The sequence below is a fragment of the Lampetra fluviatilis genome, chromosome 56 (assembly GCF_964198595.1).
Source record: "Lampetra fluviatilis chromosome 56, kcLamFluv1.1, whole genome shotgun sequence".
NCBI lineage: Eukaryota > Metazoa > Chordata > Hyperoartia > Petromyzontiformes > Petromyzontidae > Lampetra > Lampetra fluviatilis.
This window is the reverse complement of record NC_136330.1, coordinates 8,282,492-8,304,881: the sequence shown is the minus strand read 5'-3', so window position 1 is coordinate 8,304,881 and position 22,390 is coordinate 8,282,492. Positions and strand designations below refer to the sequence as shown.

Genomic DNA, 22,390 nt, shown 5'->3' with positions numbered 1-22,390 from the left:
TACTTGCGTGCCATCACTGGCCCAAGTGGTCTGTGCGTTATCCCTGTTCAAGTCGATGTACCTGCACGAAGCGCCCTAAATGATAAATAAAGAAAACCTCCACAGTTCGAGTTATCTGAGAGTCACTACATATGTCGTGTGTGTGTAGTGCGTGTATGTTAAGTAGTGTGTGTGGGAGTCTCTATTTACATCTGTGTGTGTATGCATGTAGTGTGTGTGTAGTGTGGTGCTCACTTACAGCACTTGCCGCAACAGTCTATTATGGCTACACGGGGGATCTTTGTATTTTGGTGGCCGTGGTGATGATGAGGTGATGGTCATCATGATCGCAGTTGCAATATCTCAGATGTCACTGTGTGGTACCGGCCCTAGAGGGGCACAGCGTGCGATGTACTCACATCACGGACACCACGTGTGTAGCGACATCGTGAATGTCGTGAATGTCGCTGAGTAATGGCGGCTCTAGCGAGGCGCGGCGTGCGATGCTTTGTCATCGCGGACACCCCGTAGGTGGGTGCAGTACCAGCCCTAGAGGCGGCTCGGTGAGCGCTGGGATAGCGCTCAGTGGCACCACGCGTGGCGTGCAGTGCTGACCCCTACAGGAGGGAGTGTGAGAGTGTCAGCCATGGGAAGAGGTTTCCCTTGGCCACGGCACTCTGGTTGACCCTGGAAGTCACGTGACAAGTAAGATCTACACAGGGGCCCGAGGTGGGGGCTAGGGGGTGGTCACGTGTCAGGGTGAGATCCGACGGGAAGGGTCGAGACACCCCAGGAGGTTTCTCGAAGGTGGTCGTGGCCAAGGGCGGGGCCAGCCACGACCCGGGAGCAGATCAACCGGGGTCCTCACAGAGACCGAGGTTCAGCGTTGCTGTTGTCATCTGAAGATCTACGATCTACGTCCATGAAGAAGTCACCAACACGTGGACAAGGACCCAAGCCAGGGTCCTGTCCGTTGTAGCTACTCCCAGTAACACGCGTAGTTGGCCTGGTGGTCCACCACCACAGGTTACCTGGTGAAGGGGCAGTAACCCCTTTGTGTTAATGTGTTGGTGTTAATAAATGTGTGTTTCCTCCAAGGAGTACGTCTGCGACTCAGTTGAATCCACTACACAATGATGACGATCACCAGCAGCTACTGTCTATCAGGGGCGGTTTCTTCATTAGGGCGATTGGGCGACGCACCACCAATGTCATTCAACCACAGAGTCACGCTAGCCGTCACTGTGCCTCTGGATATAGTCCAATCAGCGTCATGCTACGTTCTGTGGAGTACCGCCACTTTATGGGCGATTTCCCTCCGGCTGAGAATCGCCCCGAGTGGTCCCATAGACTTACATTCAAAGATGTTTTTTTTCGAACGGGGGGCGCTGCAATGCATTCTCTATGGCTTCCGGGAGGGCTCGCACTAACGTGCTTACGTCATCATACGTGCTTACGTCATCATACGTAAGCACGTTTCATCCAACAAAATTATTTGTCGCCACCTAGTGGAATCTTTAATAAAAGAAACGTGAGTGGATTGTTTTAATAGTGAGTATAGAAACAAACAAGATGTATTGTAAGAGTCACTTTATTTTTCATTAATATTAAAGAAGTGAAGTTGCCTTTACATGCTTAAGCTGTTAATTTATCCTTTGCATGGGTGGACCTTATCCTTATCAATCATCCAGACATTTGCCCCCCCTGAGAGATTTTGCAGGAGCCGCCACTGCTGTCTATCCACTGCAGGAAGGGGGTCACGGGGGGGGGTGTTAAATAACCATACTTCACCACGCTGGTACAGGCGGAGCGCAATAGTACAGAAGCACAGGACTGAGGGCAGCGGAGCGACGCTCACAACAACGAGCGGAGTGCCGGGTGTAATACAACGGATCAAGTTGGCACAGTAGGGGGGCACTGGTGCTTCTTCTGCCAGTCGATCAACCCATGGCACCTGCTGGGTCTGTCCCGCGTCCTCCTGTCAGAGAGCCTTGGACACGTCACGTGGCCTCAAAGTGCACCTAGCCTGGCACAGGCGCCGTGGTGACGTCGCCATCACTTCGTGGCAAATGGCGGGTATTGGTACAAGGGCCGTTCATAAATGGCGTCACGCACCTAGGGGGGGGAGGATCAGACATTTGTGACGATGTGTGACGAGGGGGGGGGGGTTGAGAAATGTCACGTCACATCAAAATGTGCAACTTTAAATAAATACAGACAACACGTTTTACTTAATTAAATAGACTTTTTAATAAATGTTTTCTCCTACAACATCAGATTGCAGCGCCACATTAAATACGCACTACAATGACAATAGTTGAAAGCGATTTGAAGCATGTTTCATATTTTTTGGGGGGGGGGGGGGCAGAGCTTTGTGACGTCATATTTGAGGGGGGGGGGGGGGTCTGACTTTTTGTGACGCCGTGTGACGATGAGGGCGGGGGGGGGGAGGTCAAAAATCGTCCAAAATCGCGTGACGTCATTTATGGACGGCCCACAGTACTGCCCACTATCAAAAATAAGAATAGCTTTCACCCTTTCTGGCAATAAAACCTATTCTTATTTTGTGATACCCTTGATAATGACAAAATGGTACATTGATATTGTACTGCCAATTGTTGTCGTGACAACACCTATACCACCTCCAAGCCTGGAGTGTGTCATTCAGACTCTGTCTACTCGACAGACCTGCTCTCCGCCTGAGGACGGCTGCTTGCGTTGTGGCCGAGACGTCGTGATAATTATTGTATTATTTTTTATTATTTTATTATTTCCATTCTACGTGACTTTACCGAAAGAACCAAGAAGACCTATACCACCTGTTATGCAATCGTGGTTGCCCAATCCACACGCGCGTACGAGCCAGGCTCAGGAGCTGCTTGGCTTCGCCAGATTTCGAGAGATTTCGAGAGATGTGGCGCATTCCGGAAGAGTTCGTCAGCGGCGACTCGGGTATGTGTTGTGGGCATTCCTGGTGCTTAAAGGCCAGCGTGGTATGCGTTACCATATTTACGTGTAGGTGTGTGTGCACCTGTGTGTGTGTCTGTGTGTATGTCTCAGTGTGTGTATCAGTGTGTGTGTCTGTGTGAGTCTGGGTGTGTGTCTGTGTGTGTCAGTGTGTGTATCTGTGTGCGTGTCTGTGTGTATGTGTGTGCGTGTCTGTGTGTATGTGTGTGTGTGTCTGTGTGTGTCAGTGTGTGTATCTGTGTGTGTATGTGTGTGTCTGTGTGTGTCTGTGTATGTGTGTCTGTGTGTATGTGTGTATGTGTCAGTGAGTGTGTCTGTGTGTATGTGTGAGTGTGTATGTGTGAGTGTGTCTGTGTGTGTGTGTCTGTGTGTATGTGTCTGTGTGTGTCTGTGTGTCTGTGTGTGTCTGTCTGTCTGTGTGTGTGTCTGTGTGTCTGTTTGTATGTGTGTGTGTGTCTGTGTGTATGTGTGTTTGTGTCTGTGTGTCTGTGTGTATGTGTGTGTGTATGTGTGTGTCTGTGTGTGTGTCTGTTTGTATGTGTGTGTGTGTCTGTGTGTATGTGTGTGTGTCTGTGTGTGTCTGTGTGTATGTGTGTGTCTGTGTGTATCTGTGTATGTGTGTGTGTGTGTCAGTGTGTGTGTCTGTGTGTGTCTGTGTGTGTCTGTGTGTGTCTGTGTGTGTCTGTGTGTATGTGTATGTCTGTGTGTATGTGTCAGTGGCGGTAGTGTAGCGGATGGCGCGCTGCGCTACTAACCAGGCCACCCGAGTTCGATTCCCGCTCACGGCCAACACCATTGGCGATTATCTGAACCGGTACTGAGCCTCGCCGAGGTCGACTCAGCCTCAAATGGTGTAGGGTGTGTCAAACATCGCCTCGTGTGCCGTGTCGGCCTTCGTCGGTGCATTCTAACAGCACTTGCCCCAACAGTCTGTTAAGGCTACACGGGGTGTCTTTGTCTTTGTCTGTGTGTGTGTGGTGAGGGGTGTAGCGGTTAGCGCGTTGTGCCGGCGACGATTATCTGAACCGGACCTGTGCCTACGCTAGGTCGACTCAGCCTTAAATGAGTCACCTTGTGCGGTGTGTAATCGGACATCAGCGCTGGGGAGACAAAGGCGGCCGGGCGTCGTGGTGGTGGCCACACCTTTCCGGCTTTAGTGGTTGCTACTCGCCAACAGCACTTGCCCCATCAGCCTACGAGAGTCTTCACGGGGGATCTTTATCTTTGTGGTGTGTGTGTGTGCCCAAATAAAATTCAGTCGTAATCCCTCCGTCTCTTTGGGAGTAGGGGCGGTCAGACCAGTCCGCAACCCACCGGACTGGTCTGGCCACGCCTGGCCGCCTTTGTCTTCCCGCACTCCTCCGCCCCCCTCCGCCCCAGGGCAGGTAAGGTACCAGCCGTGGCCGGGTTCGTGGCGAACACACAAGTAGAGACACCCACACCATCAACAACAAGAGGAGGTGTGGCGCTTGTGCCAGGCTAGGTGCACCTCGAGGCCGCCACGCGAAGTGTCGAAGGCTCTCGCTGCTGGCAGGTCACGGGACAGACCCAGGTGCCGTGGGCTAACTGCTGTGCCAGGCTAGGTGCAGGAGGTCACGGGACAGACGCAGGTTGACTGCTGTGCCAGGCTAGGTGCAGGAGGTCACGGGACAGACGCATGTGCCATGGGTTGACCGCTGTGCCAGGCTAGGTGCAGGAGGTCACGGGACAGACGCAGGTTGACTGCTGTGCCAGGCTAGGTGCAGGAGGTCACGGGACAGACGCAGGTGCCGTGGGTTGACTGCTGTGCCAGGCTAGGTGCAGGAGGTCACGGGACAAACCCAGGTTGACTGCTGTGCCAGGCTAGGTGCAAGAGGTCACGGGACAGACCCAGATGCCGTGGGCTAACTGCTGTGCCAGGCTAGGTGCAGGAGGTCACGGGACAGACCCAGGTGCCGTGGGTTGACTACTGTGCCAGGCTAGGTGCAGGAGGTCACGGGACAGATCCCGGTGCCGTGGGCTAACTGCTGTGCCAGGCTAGGTGCAGGAGGCCACGGGACAGACCCAGGTGCCATGGGTTGACTGCTGTGCCAGGCTAGGTGCAGGAGGTCACGGGACAGACGCAGGCGCCGTGGGCTAACTGCTGTGCCAGGCTAGGTGCAGGAGGTCACGGGACAGACCCAGGTGCCATGGGCTGACTGCTGTGCCAGGCTAGGTGCAGGAGGCAACGGGACAGACCCAGGTGCCACCGGTTGACTGCTGTGCCAGGCTAGGTGCAAGAGGTCACGGGACAGACCCAGGTGCCATGGGTTGACTGCTGTGCCAGGCTAGGTGCAGGAGGTCACGAGACAGACCCAGGTGCCATGGGCTGACTGCTGTGCCAGGCTAGGTGCAGGAGGTCACGGGACAGACCCAGGTGCCATGGGTTGACTGCTGTGCCAGGCTAGGTGCAGGAGGCCACAGGACAGACCCTGGTGCCGTGGGTTGACTACTGTGCCAGGCTAGGTGCAGAAGGTCACGGGACAGACCCAAGTGCCATGGGATGACTGCTGTGCCAGGCTAGGTGCAGGAGGTCACGGGACAGACCCAGGTGCCATGGGTTGACTGCTGTGCCAGGCTAGGTGCAGAAGGTCACGGGACAGACCCAGGTGCCATGGGATGACTGCTGTGCCAGGCTAGGTGCAGGAGGTCACGAGACAGACCCTGCAGGTGCCATGGGTTGACTGTCAGATGCACCACCTGTTTCCCCACTGTGCCACACACACAGTGCGTACACACAACATGTAAATTGACACACGTGGACACACACAGGGATGTCGAGACATACGTACACAAACTTCCACGCAAATAAATTGGTATGCACGTCACTTGACACAGACACACACATAGATACATACACAAACGAAGACAAAGATCCCCCGTATAGCCTTAGGGGCCGTCCATAAATGACGTCACGCACCTAGGGGGGGGGGGGGAATCAGACATTTGTGACGATGTGTGACGATGTGTGACGAGGGGGGGGGGTTGAGAAATGTGACGTCACATCAAAATGTGCAACTTTAAATAAATATAGACAACACGTTCTACTTAATTCAATAGACTTTTTACAATGCTTTGAAGCATGAAAATATGGTTGGGGGGGCAGAGCTTTGTGACGTCATATTTGAGGGGGGGTCTGACTTTTTGTGACGCCGTGTGACGAGGGGGGGGGGTCAAAAATCGTCCAATATCGCGTGACATCATTTATGGACGGCCCCTGAACAGACTCTTGGGCCAAGTACTGTTAGCTGTTAGCGAGTAGCACCTATGAAGGCCGGCACGGCACACGAGGGGGTGGGTAGACAGCACCACGCCCGGCCGCCTTTGTCTCCCCAGTGGCGATGTTCATAAATCGCAAACGGTACTCATTTGAGGCTGAGTCGACCAAGAGGAGGCCCAGGACCGGTTCGGATCATCGTCACCACTGTTGGCAGTGAGCGGGAATCGAACTCAGGTCGCTGCTCCCGACACACACACAGTACACACATTACATATACACACAGTACGTATACACAAACACACACTACCCCCGTATAGCCTTAACAGACTTGTGGCAAGGTCTGTTAGCGAGCAGTACACACACTACATACACACACCATACACACACCATACACACACCATACACACACCATACACACACCATACACACACCATACACACACACACTACATACACACACCATACACACACCATACACACACACACTACATACACACACCATACACACACCATACACACATACACTACATACACACACTACACACACACACTACATACACACACCATACACACACCATACACACAGACCACATACATACACACACACTACACACAGACCACATACATACACACACACTACACACATACACTACATACAGACACCATACACACACCATACACACAGACCACATACATACACACACCATACACACACCATACACACATACACTACATACACACACCATACACACACCATACACACAGACCACATACATACACACACCATACACACACCATACACACAGACCACATACATACACACACCATACACACACCATACACACAGACCACATACATACACACACACTACACACAGACCACATATATACACACACCATACACATACACTACATACACACACACACTACATACACACACACTACACACACTACAGACACTACATACACAATACACACACAATACACACACACACTACATACATACACACACTACACTACACACACTACATACACACACCATACACATACACTACATACACACACACACTACATACACACACACTACACACACTACAGACACTACATACACAATACACACACAATACACACACACACTACATACATACACACACTACACTACACACACTACATACACACACCATACACATACACTACATACACACACACACTACATACACACACACTACACACACTACATACACACACACTACAGACACTACATACACACACTACATACACAATACACACACACACAATACACACACTACACTACACACACTACACACACTACACACACTACAGACACTACATACACAATACACACACAATACACACACTACACTACATACACTACACACACTACACACACTACAGACACTACATACACAATACACACAATACACACACACACTACATACATACACACACTACACTACACACACTACATACACACACCATACACATACACTACATACACACACACACTACATACACACACACTACACACACTACAGACACTACATACACAATACACACACAATACACACACACACTACATACACTACACACACTACACACACTACACACACTACAGACACTACATACACAATACACACACAATACACACACACACTACATACACTACACACACTACACACACTACAGACACTACATACACAATACACACACAATACACACACACACTACATACACTACACACACTACACACACTACACACACTACAGACACTACATACACAATACACACACAATACACACACACACTACACACACTACACACACTACAGACACTACAGACACTACATACACAATACACACACAATACACACACACACTACACACACTACACACACTACACACACTACACACACTACAGACACTACAGACACTACATACACAATACACACACAATACACACACACACTACATACACTACACACACTACACACACTACAGACACTACATACACAATACACACACAATACACACACACACTACACACACTACACACACTACACACACTACAGACACTACATACACAATACACACACAATACACACACACACTACATACACTACACACACTACACACACTACACACACTACATACACAATACACACACAATACACACACACACTACACACACTACACACACTACAGACACTACAGACACTACATACACAATACACACACTACACACACTACACACACTACACACACTACAGACACTACATACACAATACACACACAATACACACACTACACTACATACACTACACACACTACATACACAATACACACACTACACTACATACACTACACACACTACACTACATACACTACACACACTACACTACATACACAATACACACACTACACTACATACACTACACACACTACACACACTACACTACATACACTACACACACTACACTACATACACTACACACTACACTACATACACTACATACACTACACACACTACACACACTACACTACATACACTACACACTACACTACATACACTACACACACTACACACACTACACTACATACACTACACACACGCAGACACTCCCAGGGGCTGTGACATTTTCCCGAGGAGCCGAGCCGGTCCGGCGGGTCCCCGGCAGAGCCCCGCACTCGGGGTGGGGGGGGGCAGCGTGGAGCGGGGCGGCCACACCCGCGGACCCCGGCGTGGAGACCCAACCCCAAGCGGAGCGAGAGGCGTGGGAGCCCCGGTGGTGAGAGAGAGAGAGGAGGAGACGGAGGGCAGAGAGAGGCAGGTGAGTGAGCGAGCGAGCGAGCGCTGGCGGTGTGATGGTGATGGTGGTGATGAGGGTGGTGAGAGTGGTGATGCTTGTGCTGGTGATGGTGGTGGTGGTAATAGTGGTGATGGTGGTGAGGGTGGTGAGGGTGGTGAGGGTGGTGATGGTGGTGATGCTTGCGCTGGTGATGGTGGTGGTGAAAAGTGATGGTGATAGTGGTGATGCTTGTGCTGGTGATGATGGTGGTGGTGATAGTGGTGAGGGTGGTGGTGAATAGTGATGGTGATAGTGGTGAGGGTGGTGATAGTGGTGAGGGTGGTGATGAATAGTGATGATGATGGTGGTGGTGATGATGATGGTGGTGGTGATGATGGTGGTGATAGCAGTGAGGGTGGTGGTGAATAGTGATGACAGTGGTGATTCATGGTGGTGATAGTGGTGGTGATAGTGGTGGTGATGATGGTGGTGATAGTAGTGAGGGTGGTGGTGAATAGTGATAATAGTGGTGATTCATGGTGGTGATAGTGATGATAGTGATAGTGGTGTGGATAGTGATGATAGTGGTGGTGATGATAGTGGTGGTGATTGTGGTGGTGGTGATTGTGATAGTGGTGATGATAGTGGTGGTGATGATAGTGGTGGTGATGATAGTGGTGGTGGTGGTGGTGGTGATGATAGTGGTGGTGATGATAGTGGTGGTGATGATAGTGGTGGTGATGATAGTGGTGGTGATGATAGTGGTGGTGATGATAGTGGTGGTGATGATAGTGGTGGTGATGATAGTGGTGGTGATGATAGTGGTGGTGATGATAGTGGTGGTGATGATAGTGGTGGTGATGATAGTGGTGGTGATTGTGGTAGTCATAGTGGTGGTGATTATGATGGTGGTGATTATGATGGTGGTGGGGCGTTGTCGTGTAGCAATTATCGCGCTCCACTATGAACCTGGCGCCCAGAGTTCTATTCCAAATCACGGCCACCAACATCAGTGACGATTATCTCAACCGGTTCCTGGGCCTCCCCTAGGTCGACTTAGCCTCAGATCAGTACCTGGTGTGATATGTGAATCATCACCGCTAGGGAGACAAAGGCGGCCGGGCGTGGTGCTGGCCATCCAACCCATCGTGTGCCGTGCCGCCCTGCAATGATACTGCTACTCGCTACTCACAGCACGTGCCCCAACAGTCTGTTATGTCTCTTTGCTGCCCATTTAATCATCAAAATCAGGGCTCATTAATCTATCGATGTTTTCCGGAACGCTGCCTAGGCTAGCTTGGGGAGGGGGGGGGGTATCGATTATAACACTGGTCAACACACTTTTTCTGGCATAAGGTATTCCAACGGGTTTAAGGTAATTTTGGGGTGCTGATTCCAAATCTGGCATCAGTTTTTGTCTATCACATCATAGATATCAAATATTGCATTTTCAATAAAAACTGCAGAAGAAAAATATTAAATAAATGTGGATATCTACATAAATGATATTATAAACACACTATCCTAAAAATACAGCACCATATTTTAACACTAAAGCAGTCACTGACTCGCAACAACTTGCAATCATAAGTGACAGAGTTAATTTCGGGTAAAATCAATGAAAATAGGGTATGCCGATAGCATAAAAATGATGTGATAGGGCAAATCTGAGATCAGATTTGGAATCAGTACCCTAAAATTAGTCTAAAACAGCTGCAAAAGTCCAGGCCAGAATTTTTGTTGTTGTTGACCAGTGTTATCGGCGTAAGGCACTAGCACTAGGATACAAACCTTCGTAAATCTTAAAGCACAAACACAACATGGAGTGAGCATTGGGGAAGAGAAGTCGTCTCCTCTGGCGGTCCATTGCCTGTGGTGGTCATTCCACATTTCTATGGCCGGGACCAATCCGCACAAGAGCCACAACACAAGCCCCATTTCTGATTTCTTGGCACAAAGTGACCAATTAGTCCCGCCTGCTTTATCGACCGTGATGATGGTGGTGGTGGCAGCAGTATGGTTGAGAGTGTAATGAATATACTGCTGCTACTGCTGGTGATGATGGTGGTTATGTTATTGCTGATAATGATACTGTTGCTGCTGCTGATGACTTGCTGATGTTGATAATGATAAAGTTGTTGCTGATATTGACCGTTTGTGCTGCTGCTGATGATGATGACACTACCGCTGTTCTATTTGCCGAGTTATGATCGCGGTTGTTTCTGCTACTGCAGCTGGCGATGGGTGCACTTGCTGGTGATGATGATGAAGGGCATGTGGATTTACCGGTTGAATACCAACGGCCTGAGAATACTTGAAGCCGTGGCTATTTTACGGAGTTCAGCCCTGGATAACTCCAGCTGAAGAATCAGGAGGGCAGTTACAGTGACTAACACAGCACCCTATAGGAGCCTTGGTCTGGCTCTGTGAGCCTTGGTGATTAACACTGAACCCTATGGGAGGGAGCCTTGGCCTGGCTCGGTGAGCCTCAGTGATTAACACTGAACCCTATGGGAGGGAGCCTTGGTCTGGCTCGGTGAGCATCGGTGATTAACACCGAACCTTTTGGGAGGGAGCCTTGGGCTGGCTCTGTGAGCCTCAGTGATTAACACTGAACCCCATGGGAGGGAGCCTTCGTCTGGCTCTGTGAGCCTCAGTGATTAATACTGAACCCTATGGGAGGGAGCCTTGGTCTGGCTCTGTGAGCCTAAGTGATTAATACTGAACCCTATGGGAGGGAGCCTTGGTCTGGCTCTGTGAATCTCAGTGACTAGCACTGAACCCTATGGGAAAGAGCCTTGGTATGGCTCTGTGAGCCTCAGGGAGTCGTGATTTATCAATGCAGGTGTGAGTTTCAAAGTTGATGTTGCTGTACGTGTGTATTCATTTGATGGTCTCTCTCTCCGCGTAAATCAAATGCAACACCTGACTTGGACCACAGCATCTGTTGGAGGCCACACGAGGAATTCCGACGAGCAGCACCTGTCACAGGCGCCCAGCCACAGCAATCACAGGTGAGTGGAGAGTCTCACGGAGCCAGACTAAGACTCCTCCCTCACGTAGGGTTCGGTGTTCATCACTGAGGCTCACAGAGCCAGACCAAGGCTCTCTCCCATAGGGTTCGGTGTTAATCGCCGAGGCTCACAGAGCCAGACCAAGGCTCCCTCCCATCGGGTTCAGAGTTAATCACTGAGGCTCACAGAGCCAGACTAAGGCTCTCTCCCATAGGGTTCAGTGTTAATCACCGAGGTTCACAGAGCCAGACCAAGGCTCTCTGCCATAGGGTTCATGTGTTAATCACCGAGGCTCACAGAGCCAGACTAAGGCTCTCTCCCATAGGGTTCAGTGTTAATCACCGAGGCTCACAGAGCCAGACTAAGGCTCCCTCACGTATGGTTCAGTGTTCATCACCGAGGCTCACAGAGCCAGACTAAGGCTCTCTCCCATAGGGTTCAGTGTTAATCACCGAGGCTCACAGAGCCAGACCAAGGCTCTCTGCCATAGGGTTCATGTGTTAATCACCGAGGCTCACAGAGCCAGACCAAGGCTCTCTCCCATAGGGTTCAGTGTTAATCACCGAGGCTCACAGAGCCAGACTAAGGCTCCCTCACGTATGGTTCAGTGTTCATCACCGAGGCTCACAGAGCCAGACTAAGGCTCCCTCCGATAGGGTTCAGTGTTAATCACTGAGGCTCACAGAGCCAGGCTAAGGCTCACTCCCATAGGGTTCGGTGTTAATCACCGAGGCTCACAGAGCCAGGCTAAGGCTCCCTCTCATAGGGTTCAGTGTTCATCACCGAGGCTCACAGAGCCAGACCAAGGCTCCCGTAGGGTTCAATGGCGATGCCTTCATAAAATGTAACACCAAAATCCTGTACGAGATTTGACGTATAGATTGTACACACACACACACACCCAAACATACTGTAATGTACACACACGTATTGTACACACACAATCATATTGTGCACACATTGTATAAACACACAGACTGTACACACACAAAACTTACTGTATTGTACACATACTGTCTTGTACACATGTAGTGTTTCGATTTAAAGCTTTCGTGACTGCAGGGATTCATCTTCTTGGTTCTTTCGGTAAAGTCACGAAGAAGGGAAATAATAAAATAATAAAAATAAACATAATAAACGACGTTTTGGCCACAATGCAAGCAGCCGTCCTCAGGTGAAGAACAGGTCTGTCGGAAAGAAAGCGTCTGAATGAACACCACCAAGCTTGGCAGCGTATATTTAAGCTGGGTTAGAGGAGGAAGGGCGCCTTGACAAAGGAATTTGCATATCAACAGAGGAATTTAACATATTTATGGCAAATGCTGATATGGGATTAGTCACTACTTGTGGAATGCGTAAGTGTGGGGGGGTCTGAAAGTCATATTATGCCCGTGCATTATGTAGGATTAGCAGCAACAAAGGGAGGAAGTAGGGTTAGCAGTAATAAAGGGAAGGAATTTTAATAGTAAGGAGCTGCAGCAGCCAAACCACCACGTAAAAAACTAAAATATAAACTACGTCAATATCATAAATATACTCTCCAATAAGCTGAGCTACTAACAGTAAGTCATACATTACAATTCTATGTCGCAAAAAATATAATATGCCTCCAGCTAAACGTTTTCCTTACATCACACGGATCTACTCCGTACTATATACTGTGAAAATTGTATTTTATTATGTTTTATTTTTATAATTTTATTATTTCCCTTCTACGTGACTTTACCGAAAGAGCCAAGAAGACATGTAGTGTTGTAAAGGACGGACTAATAAACTTCTTTATGGCAGACACTGTTTATTGTCTTTAGTACACAGTCCCTAACACACACAAAGGGGTATACGGTCCCCTTACCCGTTACCCTGAGGAGGTACAGCCTCCGGACCTTGTACAGCTCCACACTCACGCTTAGCTCCTATTCTAAGGAGGACCTTGCTGTCTATCTAATCTCCCTGCTATCCTAGCGTCCTTCCGGCTTGGACCTAGGGGAGGCAAACGGACCCACCGCTGGCCCGGCGGGTCCCCGACCTCTGGTCGCTCAGGACTTTCGCCCTCACAAGGGCGGGAAGGCTGGGAGCCAGGGTCCTCCCTATCCAGGACCTAATCTCCCCCGAGCACTGGTTACACTGAGCCTCAGCCCTAACAAGGGCTGGAAGGCTTGGTCCAGGGTCCTAGATGTCTTCGGTCGACTTGGGTCTTCGTGTAGCAGAACTGCCCAGAGCTCTCAGTGCTCTGGCTTTTATACCGGTTCGTGGCCGGGTTGTCCAATCCCCGGCCACCTTGTGGAACCCTCCGATTGGTCCTTCCCAATCTGGCGTTTGGATCCTACCTTACCCCCTTTGACCCTGACCGTTTGATAGAGCGGGAAAACCCTGTTTACGATACGCTCTCTCACAGCTTGCGAACAGCGAGTAGTTATCACCACGACACACACATACAGTACACAAACATTGTACACTCACCCATATTTTACGGACGGAGTGACTGTATACAATTATGAGTCATCATAAAAAGTCATTGCACAAATGCAAAGATTCCCGTGTAGTTCATGTCCACTTTTGGGGCAAGTGCTGTTAGCGAGTAGCACCTATGAAGGCCGGCATGGCACACGAGGGGGTGGGTGGCCAGAACCACGCCCGGCCGCCTTTGTCTCCCCAGTGGCGATGTTTACTACACGCCACTGCACCAGGTACTCATTTAAGGCTGAGTCGACCTAGTAGTGGACCAGGACGGGTTCAGATAAATTCGTCACTGGTGTTGGCCGTGATCGGGAATCAAACTCAGGGCGCTAGGGGCCGTCCATAAATGACGTCACGCACCTAGTGGGGGGGGGGGGGGTCAGATATTTGTGACGATGTGTGACGAGGGGGGGGGGGGGGTTTGAGAAATGTGACGTCACATCAAAATGCGCAACTTTAAATAAATATAGACAACACGTTCTACTTAATTAAATAAACTTTTTAATAAATGTTTTCTCCTACAACATCAGAGTGCAGCGCCACATTAAATACGCACTACAATGACAATAGTTTAAAGCAATTTGAAGCATGTTTTATATATTTTTGGGGGGGGGGGGGGGGCAGAGCTTTGTGACGTCATATTTGTGGGGGGGGGGTCTGATTTTTTGTGACGCCGTGTGATGAGGGGGGGGGGTCATAAATCGTCCAAAATCGCGTGATGTCATTTATGGACGGCCCCTTAGGTTTGTAGCACAGTGTGCTAAGCGCTACACCCACACACACACAGATACACATATAAAGACAAAGATCCCCCAGTTTCGCGTTCAACGGACTGTTAGGGCAAGTGCTGTCCGCGAGCACCTATTGAGGCCGCCACGGTACACACACACACATTCAGACACACATTCAGACACACAACGCAATGTCATCTACATTCTATTGGTTGCCCGCAGCTGATGGTGGAAATTCCACGTTGATATGACAGGGTAAACAAAATAATACAATTACACATTTTTATAAATGAAAATAACAAGGATTTTTTACTCATCCCATCAGCCACACAGCATTCTGGGAGTGCGTTTTTGTAGCAGCGTTGGTTCAACTCTCATTTGGAATTACACAGAAATCATCGCCCCCCTACTGGCAGACTAACGAACAGGGACAGCTTCCACGGGGGGTGCCCCTAAGCTAGACCGCACAGTTGCAATCATCGGCCCCATACTGGCAGCAGAATATTAAACAAAACAAAAAATATTTTTACCACGTAAGGCCCACTGAGCTATGTAGCTCCTCATCAGATGAAGACCTGGGCATCGTGAATGATAGCTCAACGAAGTGGCCTATCACGGGGAGATTTATAGCAGCCAAATATTCTAAATCACATGTCGATTTTAAATGTGGAGGAAAAAACAGGAGGACCCGGAGAAAAACACATGCGATCACAGGGAGAGAGAGATAGAGACGTGGACTCCAGGATCGGGATTGAATCCACGACCTCCCGCATACCAGGCGAGGTAGTTAACATTTAGCCACCGTGGCGCCCCCTTTGCAAATCAGACTCGTCCAATACCGTCAACTTGAGGCCGCCACAAAAACACTGGACGCGGTTTCGACATTCGGGGACTCGTCAGCAGTTGCTGAGGCGTGCAAGAGACGCGATTGTAACACGGCGTGCACCAGAGATCTCTCTCTCCCGCCCGAACGCTTCGCCCCGGATTAACCTCCGCTTTGTCACCCTCTTGCAGCCACGCGATTGGCTTTAATTCCCGGGCGGTGGTTGGAAAATCTCATGACCACACCGGGGGAAGGGCCGATAGGGATCACCCCCACCCACCAACCCCCATGGGTCACACAGCTGCAGCCTCTGGGTCGCCTTCAGGTTGAGTTTTGTACGACCAAAGGGGGAAACCTCAGGAGACCCACGATATCGAGGCTCATTCGCACACGTGGCTGACTGACTGAGTCGGTGAGTGATTCGAGTTGCTGAATGTATGCTGAACTTCTTTCGTGCTGATCTGGAAGTTAATGGCTGAGTGGGTGAGTCATTGTGAGTAGGTGATTGAATGAGTGGCTGAATGACTCAGTGGGTGGGTAAGTGACTGGCTGAATAACTGAGTCGGTGAATGACTGAGTGGCTGAATGACTGAATGTTTGGGTTAGTGACTGAGTGATTGAATAACCGGGTGGGCGGGTGATTGAGCGAGGCAATGAGCGAATTAAAGTTTACGTAATCATTGGAAAGATGTTATTAACCATGTAAAAAAGATTTAACTACGCATATTTGTACCATCTTATTTGACAGGTACTATTCTACTTTACCGAGTGTTGACATCCCCAGCGTTTACCAGTGTTGCTTACTTCTATGCTTATTATCAGCTAACACCGGCCACAACCATGAGCCGATGTGCATCATTGTTCTCTCTTAGCCCCGCCCCCCAGGCCCATCAGGCCATCCCCTGACTACCACATTCAGATAAGCCCCTCCCCCCCTCCCCCTTAACTTGTATTGAAGAGCTTGTCTCTTGGATTTTTCCTCACTTGATACAGTAAATTCAGCTGTGACGGTCCCACCTGATGACGGAGACTTGTGTTGCCCCCGAAACGTCGTGATTTATTATTTTATTTCTATTATTTATTATAATTTTTTTACCTACGTGACTTTACCGATCTCAGAGTATTAAGTGTACGTGTCTGTGAGCCCTCTAGGACCGCCGTGGTAGCCCCCGCTGCGATGCCGGCAGCGCGACCGTACCGCGACCAGAGCTACGCGGCACTGCGCAAGGGGTGCCTTGGGCGCCGGGAGCTCTTCACGGACCCGCACTTCCCGCACGTCAACGCGTCGCTCTTCTACCAGAAGAGCCCCCCCGGGGAGATCGTGTGGAAGCGGCCCGGGGTTTGTGTACACACGGGCGCGCGCACACACGAGACAAATATTGTAATAGGTTTTTACCCTTTCATCTGGTACAAAACTGACACCTTTATACAAGGGATCATGTTTGCAATAACCACAACACAAGCAGTCAAAATGCAAACAAAAATAAACAACTCTGATAATGATATGCACTGTCCTTGAAGTTGATTGGTCCACACCCGAGACAGCTTTTCTTAGAGCCTAGTCTCACATGGTGTTGGACCAGATGACGCCAAAAGGCTCCTTTTGGTGTAATCTGGTGTCATATGGTCCAACACCATGTGAGACTAGGCTCTAAGAAAAGCTGTCTCGGGTGTGGACCAATCAACTTCAAGGACAATGCATATCATTATCAGAGTTGTTTATTTTTGTTTGCATTTTGACTGCTTGTGTTGTGGTTATTGCAAACATGATCCCTTGTATAAAGGTGTCAGTTTTGTACCAGTTGAAAGGGTAAAAACCTATTACTATATTTTGCCACTGGTAAAGGAGACCTCGTAGTGAGACAAAGATTCCCCCGCAAGCCTCTCGCTTTCGTGACTGCAGGGATTCATCTTCTTGGTTCTTTCGGTTAAGTCACGTAGAAGGGAAGTAATAAAATAATAAAAATAAAACATAATAAAATAATTCTCACGACGTTTCGGCCACAACGCAAGCAGCCGTCCTCAGGACGGATGCTTGCGTTGTGGCCGAAACGTACCTTCTACGTGCCTTCTACGTGACTTTACCGAAAGAACCAAGAAGATGATATCACCATTCTTTAAGACTCCTGGGTAGGCTGGGCCATCTTCGACTTACGATATTTCCGACTTACGATGGGGTCGTCGTAACGCATCTCCGTCGTAAGTAGAGGACTACCACTCAGTTGAAGCTGAGTGGAGCTAGGGGAGGCCCATGACTGGCTCATACAATCGTCCACTGGTGTTGGCTGCGAGCGGGAATCGAACCCGGGTCGCCGGGTTGGTAGCGCAGCGCTCTGCTGCACTACTGCTCTGCAGCACTACCGCTCATCTCAGTGACACACACGCACACTACGAGACACACACGCTACTAAACACACATGCACTAATAGACGCACATGCACTACTAGACACTTATTCCCGTTCATTAATATGACATAAAAGCTTTTACTGTTCAATTGATCTGCACGCTCACGTCTGCCCGCAGTAGCTTCCACGCGCACTCAGCGATTGACGCGAGAGGCGCCATTGCCTTGCGGGAAAAGCTTTTAGAGTCCACACTTGTAGAGTTGGCGGTGGTGGTGGTGGTGGTGACGGTGTTTGGGAGCGGTGGCGCAGCGGTTAGCGCTGTACTGCAATACGAACCTGGCCACCCGAATTTGATTCCTACTCACGGCCACCACCAACACCAGTGACGATTACCTGAACGGGTTCTGGGCCTCCTCTAGGTCTACTCAGCTTCAAATCAGTACCCGGTGTGGTGTAAATATCGCCACTGGGGAGACAAAGGCGGTCGGGCGTGGTGCTGCCAATCCACTCCCTCGTGTGCCGTGCCAGCCCTCATAGGTACTACTCGTTAACGGCACTTGCCCCAACAGTCTGTTTCATTCTATATTGGGACTCTTTGGTTGGTGGTGGTGATGGTACAGATCGCGATAATTGTGGTGTTAGTTGTGGTGGTGCTGACATTGATGCTGATAATGCTGATGATGGGACTTTTATTTTTTACGATCTGGACAAAGTCCCTTTGGTGAGCTCCTCCAGCAGGCAAGGCTGCTTTGGCTGGGTTATGTAGTCGCATGCCCAGCCACCGCTTGCCTAAACAGCTTTTGTTCGGCCGGATAGAGGGGGCTAAACGGGCGTGGCACGGGCTTGAGAAGAGATGGAGTGATGTGGAGCTGAGTGGACTTGCCGATGACTGGTACCAGCGGTGTCAAGATCAGCCTCTGTGGAGGAGGCTCGTGAAGGACGCTACTGGGCAGTTGGAGGCAGTCGCCCTCCAACAACAACGGAGGGCGGAGGAGCGATGCTCACAACAACGAGCGGAGCGCTGGGTGGCTAAAGCACAGCAAGTTGGCACAGTAGGGGGCACAGGTGGTGCATCAGCCAGTCATCTCAGTCAGTCGACCCGTGGCACCTGGGTCTGCCCAGTGACCTCCTGCCAGCGGGCGTGTTCGACACTTGACACGGGTTCAACGTGCACATGGCCTGGCACAAGCGTCGTGGTGACCACACCGCCACTTAGTGGCGAATAGCCATTGTTGTTGTTGTAGATGTGCACAGCAGCTGCGTTAGGGCCCATGTCTGTCATAATAATGGTAGCATTGTTGCTGGTAATGCTGATGATGATACTGCTGATGATCCTCCTGCTGATGTTGATGCTGCTGCCGATGATGATGCTGATGTTGATGATGCTGACGACGATGTGCACTCAGGAGCTGTGCAATGACCCGCATCTCTTCGTCGATGGCATCAGCGCCCACGACCTACAGCAGGGCTCCCTGGGGAACTGCTGGTTCGTGGCGGCCTCCTCCTGCCTCACCCTGCACCAGGAGCTCTGGACCAAGGTGAGCAGCAGCAGCAGCTGCAGCATAAGTTGCAACTCCCCTCACCCCACAGAACCCTACCCCTAACCCATGACTGATAACCCTAACCCTAACAGATCCCCTAACTGCGCCCCCCCCTCTCCCGTGCCCCCCCCCCCTCCCAGGTGATCCCCGACCACAAGGACCAGGAGTGGGACCCGGCGCACCCCGAGAAGTACGCGGGGATCTTCCACTTCCGCTTCTGGCGGTTTGGCGAGTGGGTGGACGTGGTGGTGGACGACTCGCTGCCCACGCACCGCGGCCGGCTGCTCTTCTGCCACTCGAACACCAGCAACGAGTTCTGGTCGGCGCTCCTGGAGAAGGCCTACGCCAAGTGAGTGGGAGGGGGGGGGGGGTTGGGGGGTGGGTGGCCCAGGAGGGCTCGGGGGGGGGGTCTTCTCGTTGTGGTGGCTGATGCCACCACAACTGAAAGTGTTTTATCCACTGTCGTGCTCATGGTGATGCAGTGGATAGACCATGGCTCATGGTGATGATGATAGGGCCAGCAGTGAATAGACCATGGCTGATAGTGATGATACGGCTAGCAGTGGATAGACCATAGCTCATGGTGATATGGCCAGCAGTGAATATACCATGGCTCGTGGTGATGTGGCCCAGTCTGTAGTACTGGTGAGGTCCCCCAAGGTGCCCAACTTGCCCTGTATGTTGACCTATGAGCTTCCCGCTCACAGTGTGAGTGAGTGGGTGGGTCGGTCAGTGGGTGGGTCGGTCAGTGGGTGGGTGAATACATAAGTGGGTGAGTGAGTACATGAATGGGTGGGTGGGCGAGTTGCTAGACACGAGTGTTTGCGTGTCCGGTGCGAGAGAGATCTAATCCCCATGATAGAAACTACGATGTGGGACGAGGAGTGGGGGGGAGGGGCGGCGGGGGGGGAAGATGGTAGTATGGAGATGGAGAAGCGATTGATGAGTTGATGGGGCGGGGGTGGTGACGGGTGATAGTTGGAGCGATGATACGAACTTAGAGATGATCGTTATTGACTACGTAATAACCCGATCGCCCATTGCGCGATCGCCATCTCGGGGATGATGCCAATTGGTCAGGCGGAGCAGCCGTTGACGATCCATCGACCATTGGTCCATTCAAACCAGCGAGCATCGGATTGGCTGGGGAGGGGGGACCGAGATAGGATGTAAGCAGGAGTTTCAAGTTTTAAGGAGGATATCGATCGTGAGAGGCCAGAGTGTGGGGGTCCATTGGAGATCTCCCTGCAGGATAGACTGCTGATGTGATGGCATGCGGACACAGCAAAGGGTCAGCGACCCGACTCTGCGTGTGCTGGGCTCTCTGTCTGCCACACATGGCGTCCATGCGTGTCTATGCCTCGGCTATTTCCGTGCCCCCCCCCCCCCATTGTATGTATGCTTGCGTGTTGAACTTCTTTCGCACCGTACGTAGTCAACTGTGATAATCGGAGGTGCGGGAAGAGTGGATGTAGGGGTGGTCGTCTGGTGGTATAGTGCTGGTGATGGTGGTAGTCGTGGATGTAGTGATGGTGGTGTGCTGTTGGTGGTATAGGGGTGTATGTATGTTGAACTTCTTTTGCACCGTACCTAGCCAATCATGCTTATCATAGGTGCGGGGGGAAGGACAACAAACTAGATACAAAATGCAGTTCTAAAGAAGTAAGTTTTCAATCTTGATTATTTAAAAGGGCACAGCTCCTAGTGGTTTCCTAATGTCAGAAGGAAGAGCATTCCAGACGGCCGCAGAAGCGTATATGAAAGCGCGTGATGCAGCAACCGTCTTTATTCGATGGCTAGCCAAAAGCCGCTGCGAGGATGGCCGAAGTTTGTGTAATGATATGTACTCCTTGATGAGATCAGCAAGGTATTGTGGTTAATTTATGGCAAGCACTTTTTTATAATGAGTGCGACCTTATAAGGTATTCGTTTGGCAACCGATAGCCAATGCAGCTCGGCAAGTACTGGACGGACACGGTCGGATCTTGCAGCACCCCGTCACGACACACGCCAGAGAATTGTGTACACACCGCAGCTTGGTAATGTTTTTGCCAGACATCCCGTAGAGTAGTGATTTGCAACAATCGTGCCTTGTAGACACCACGCTACACGCCTACGTGTTGGCTGTCACGACTCAGTCGTGGTTTGAATGTGCCGTGGATCCCTCTTGTTGCAGTCCCCATATCTGTAACCTTGAGCAACTCCGTCTCGCTCTTCTTCGTGCCTATATACCCTAGTGCTCGCGTCTTTGTCCGTGTACCCACCACCATATCCCTGTTCCTTTGTCCCCATGTCTCTGCATCCCGTGTTTTCATATCTCCACGTTATTTTGTCCTTGGTTCCCCATGTCTTCATATCTCCGTGTCCCTGTGTGGCCTTGTCTTCATGTCCCCCGTGTCTTCATATCTCTATGTCCCCTTGTCTCCATGTCCCTCCTGTGTCACGGTGGCGAGATGTCAACTCCTTCGCCTGGTATGCAGAAGGTCGTGG

The 22,390-nt window shown here is 50.5% G+C and overlaps 1 protein-coding gene across 1 annotated transcript in view; it reads left to right on the top strand.

The window, feature by feature from the left end:
- Positions 1-8,900: 8,900 nt before the first annotated feature.
- LOC144950168 (calpain-5-like) overlaps positions 8,901-22,390 on the top strand; it is a 28,992-nt gene continuing 15,502 nt past the window's right edge. Inside the window, exons 1-5 of the mRNA XM_078880238.1 lie at positions 8,901-9,030; positions 11,930-12,002; positions 17,166-17,352; positions 19,766-19,897; positions 20,041-20,249. Coding sequence (XP_078736364.1) covers positions 17,191-17,352; positions 19,766-19,897; positions 20,041-20,249 — 503 coding nt within the window. The 5' untranslated portion in view covers positions 8,901-9,030; positions 11,930-12,002; positions 17,166-17,190. The remainder of the gene's footprint in view (positions 9,031-11,929; positions 12,003-17,165; positions 17,353-19,765; positions 19,898-20,040; positions 20,250-22,390) is intronic.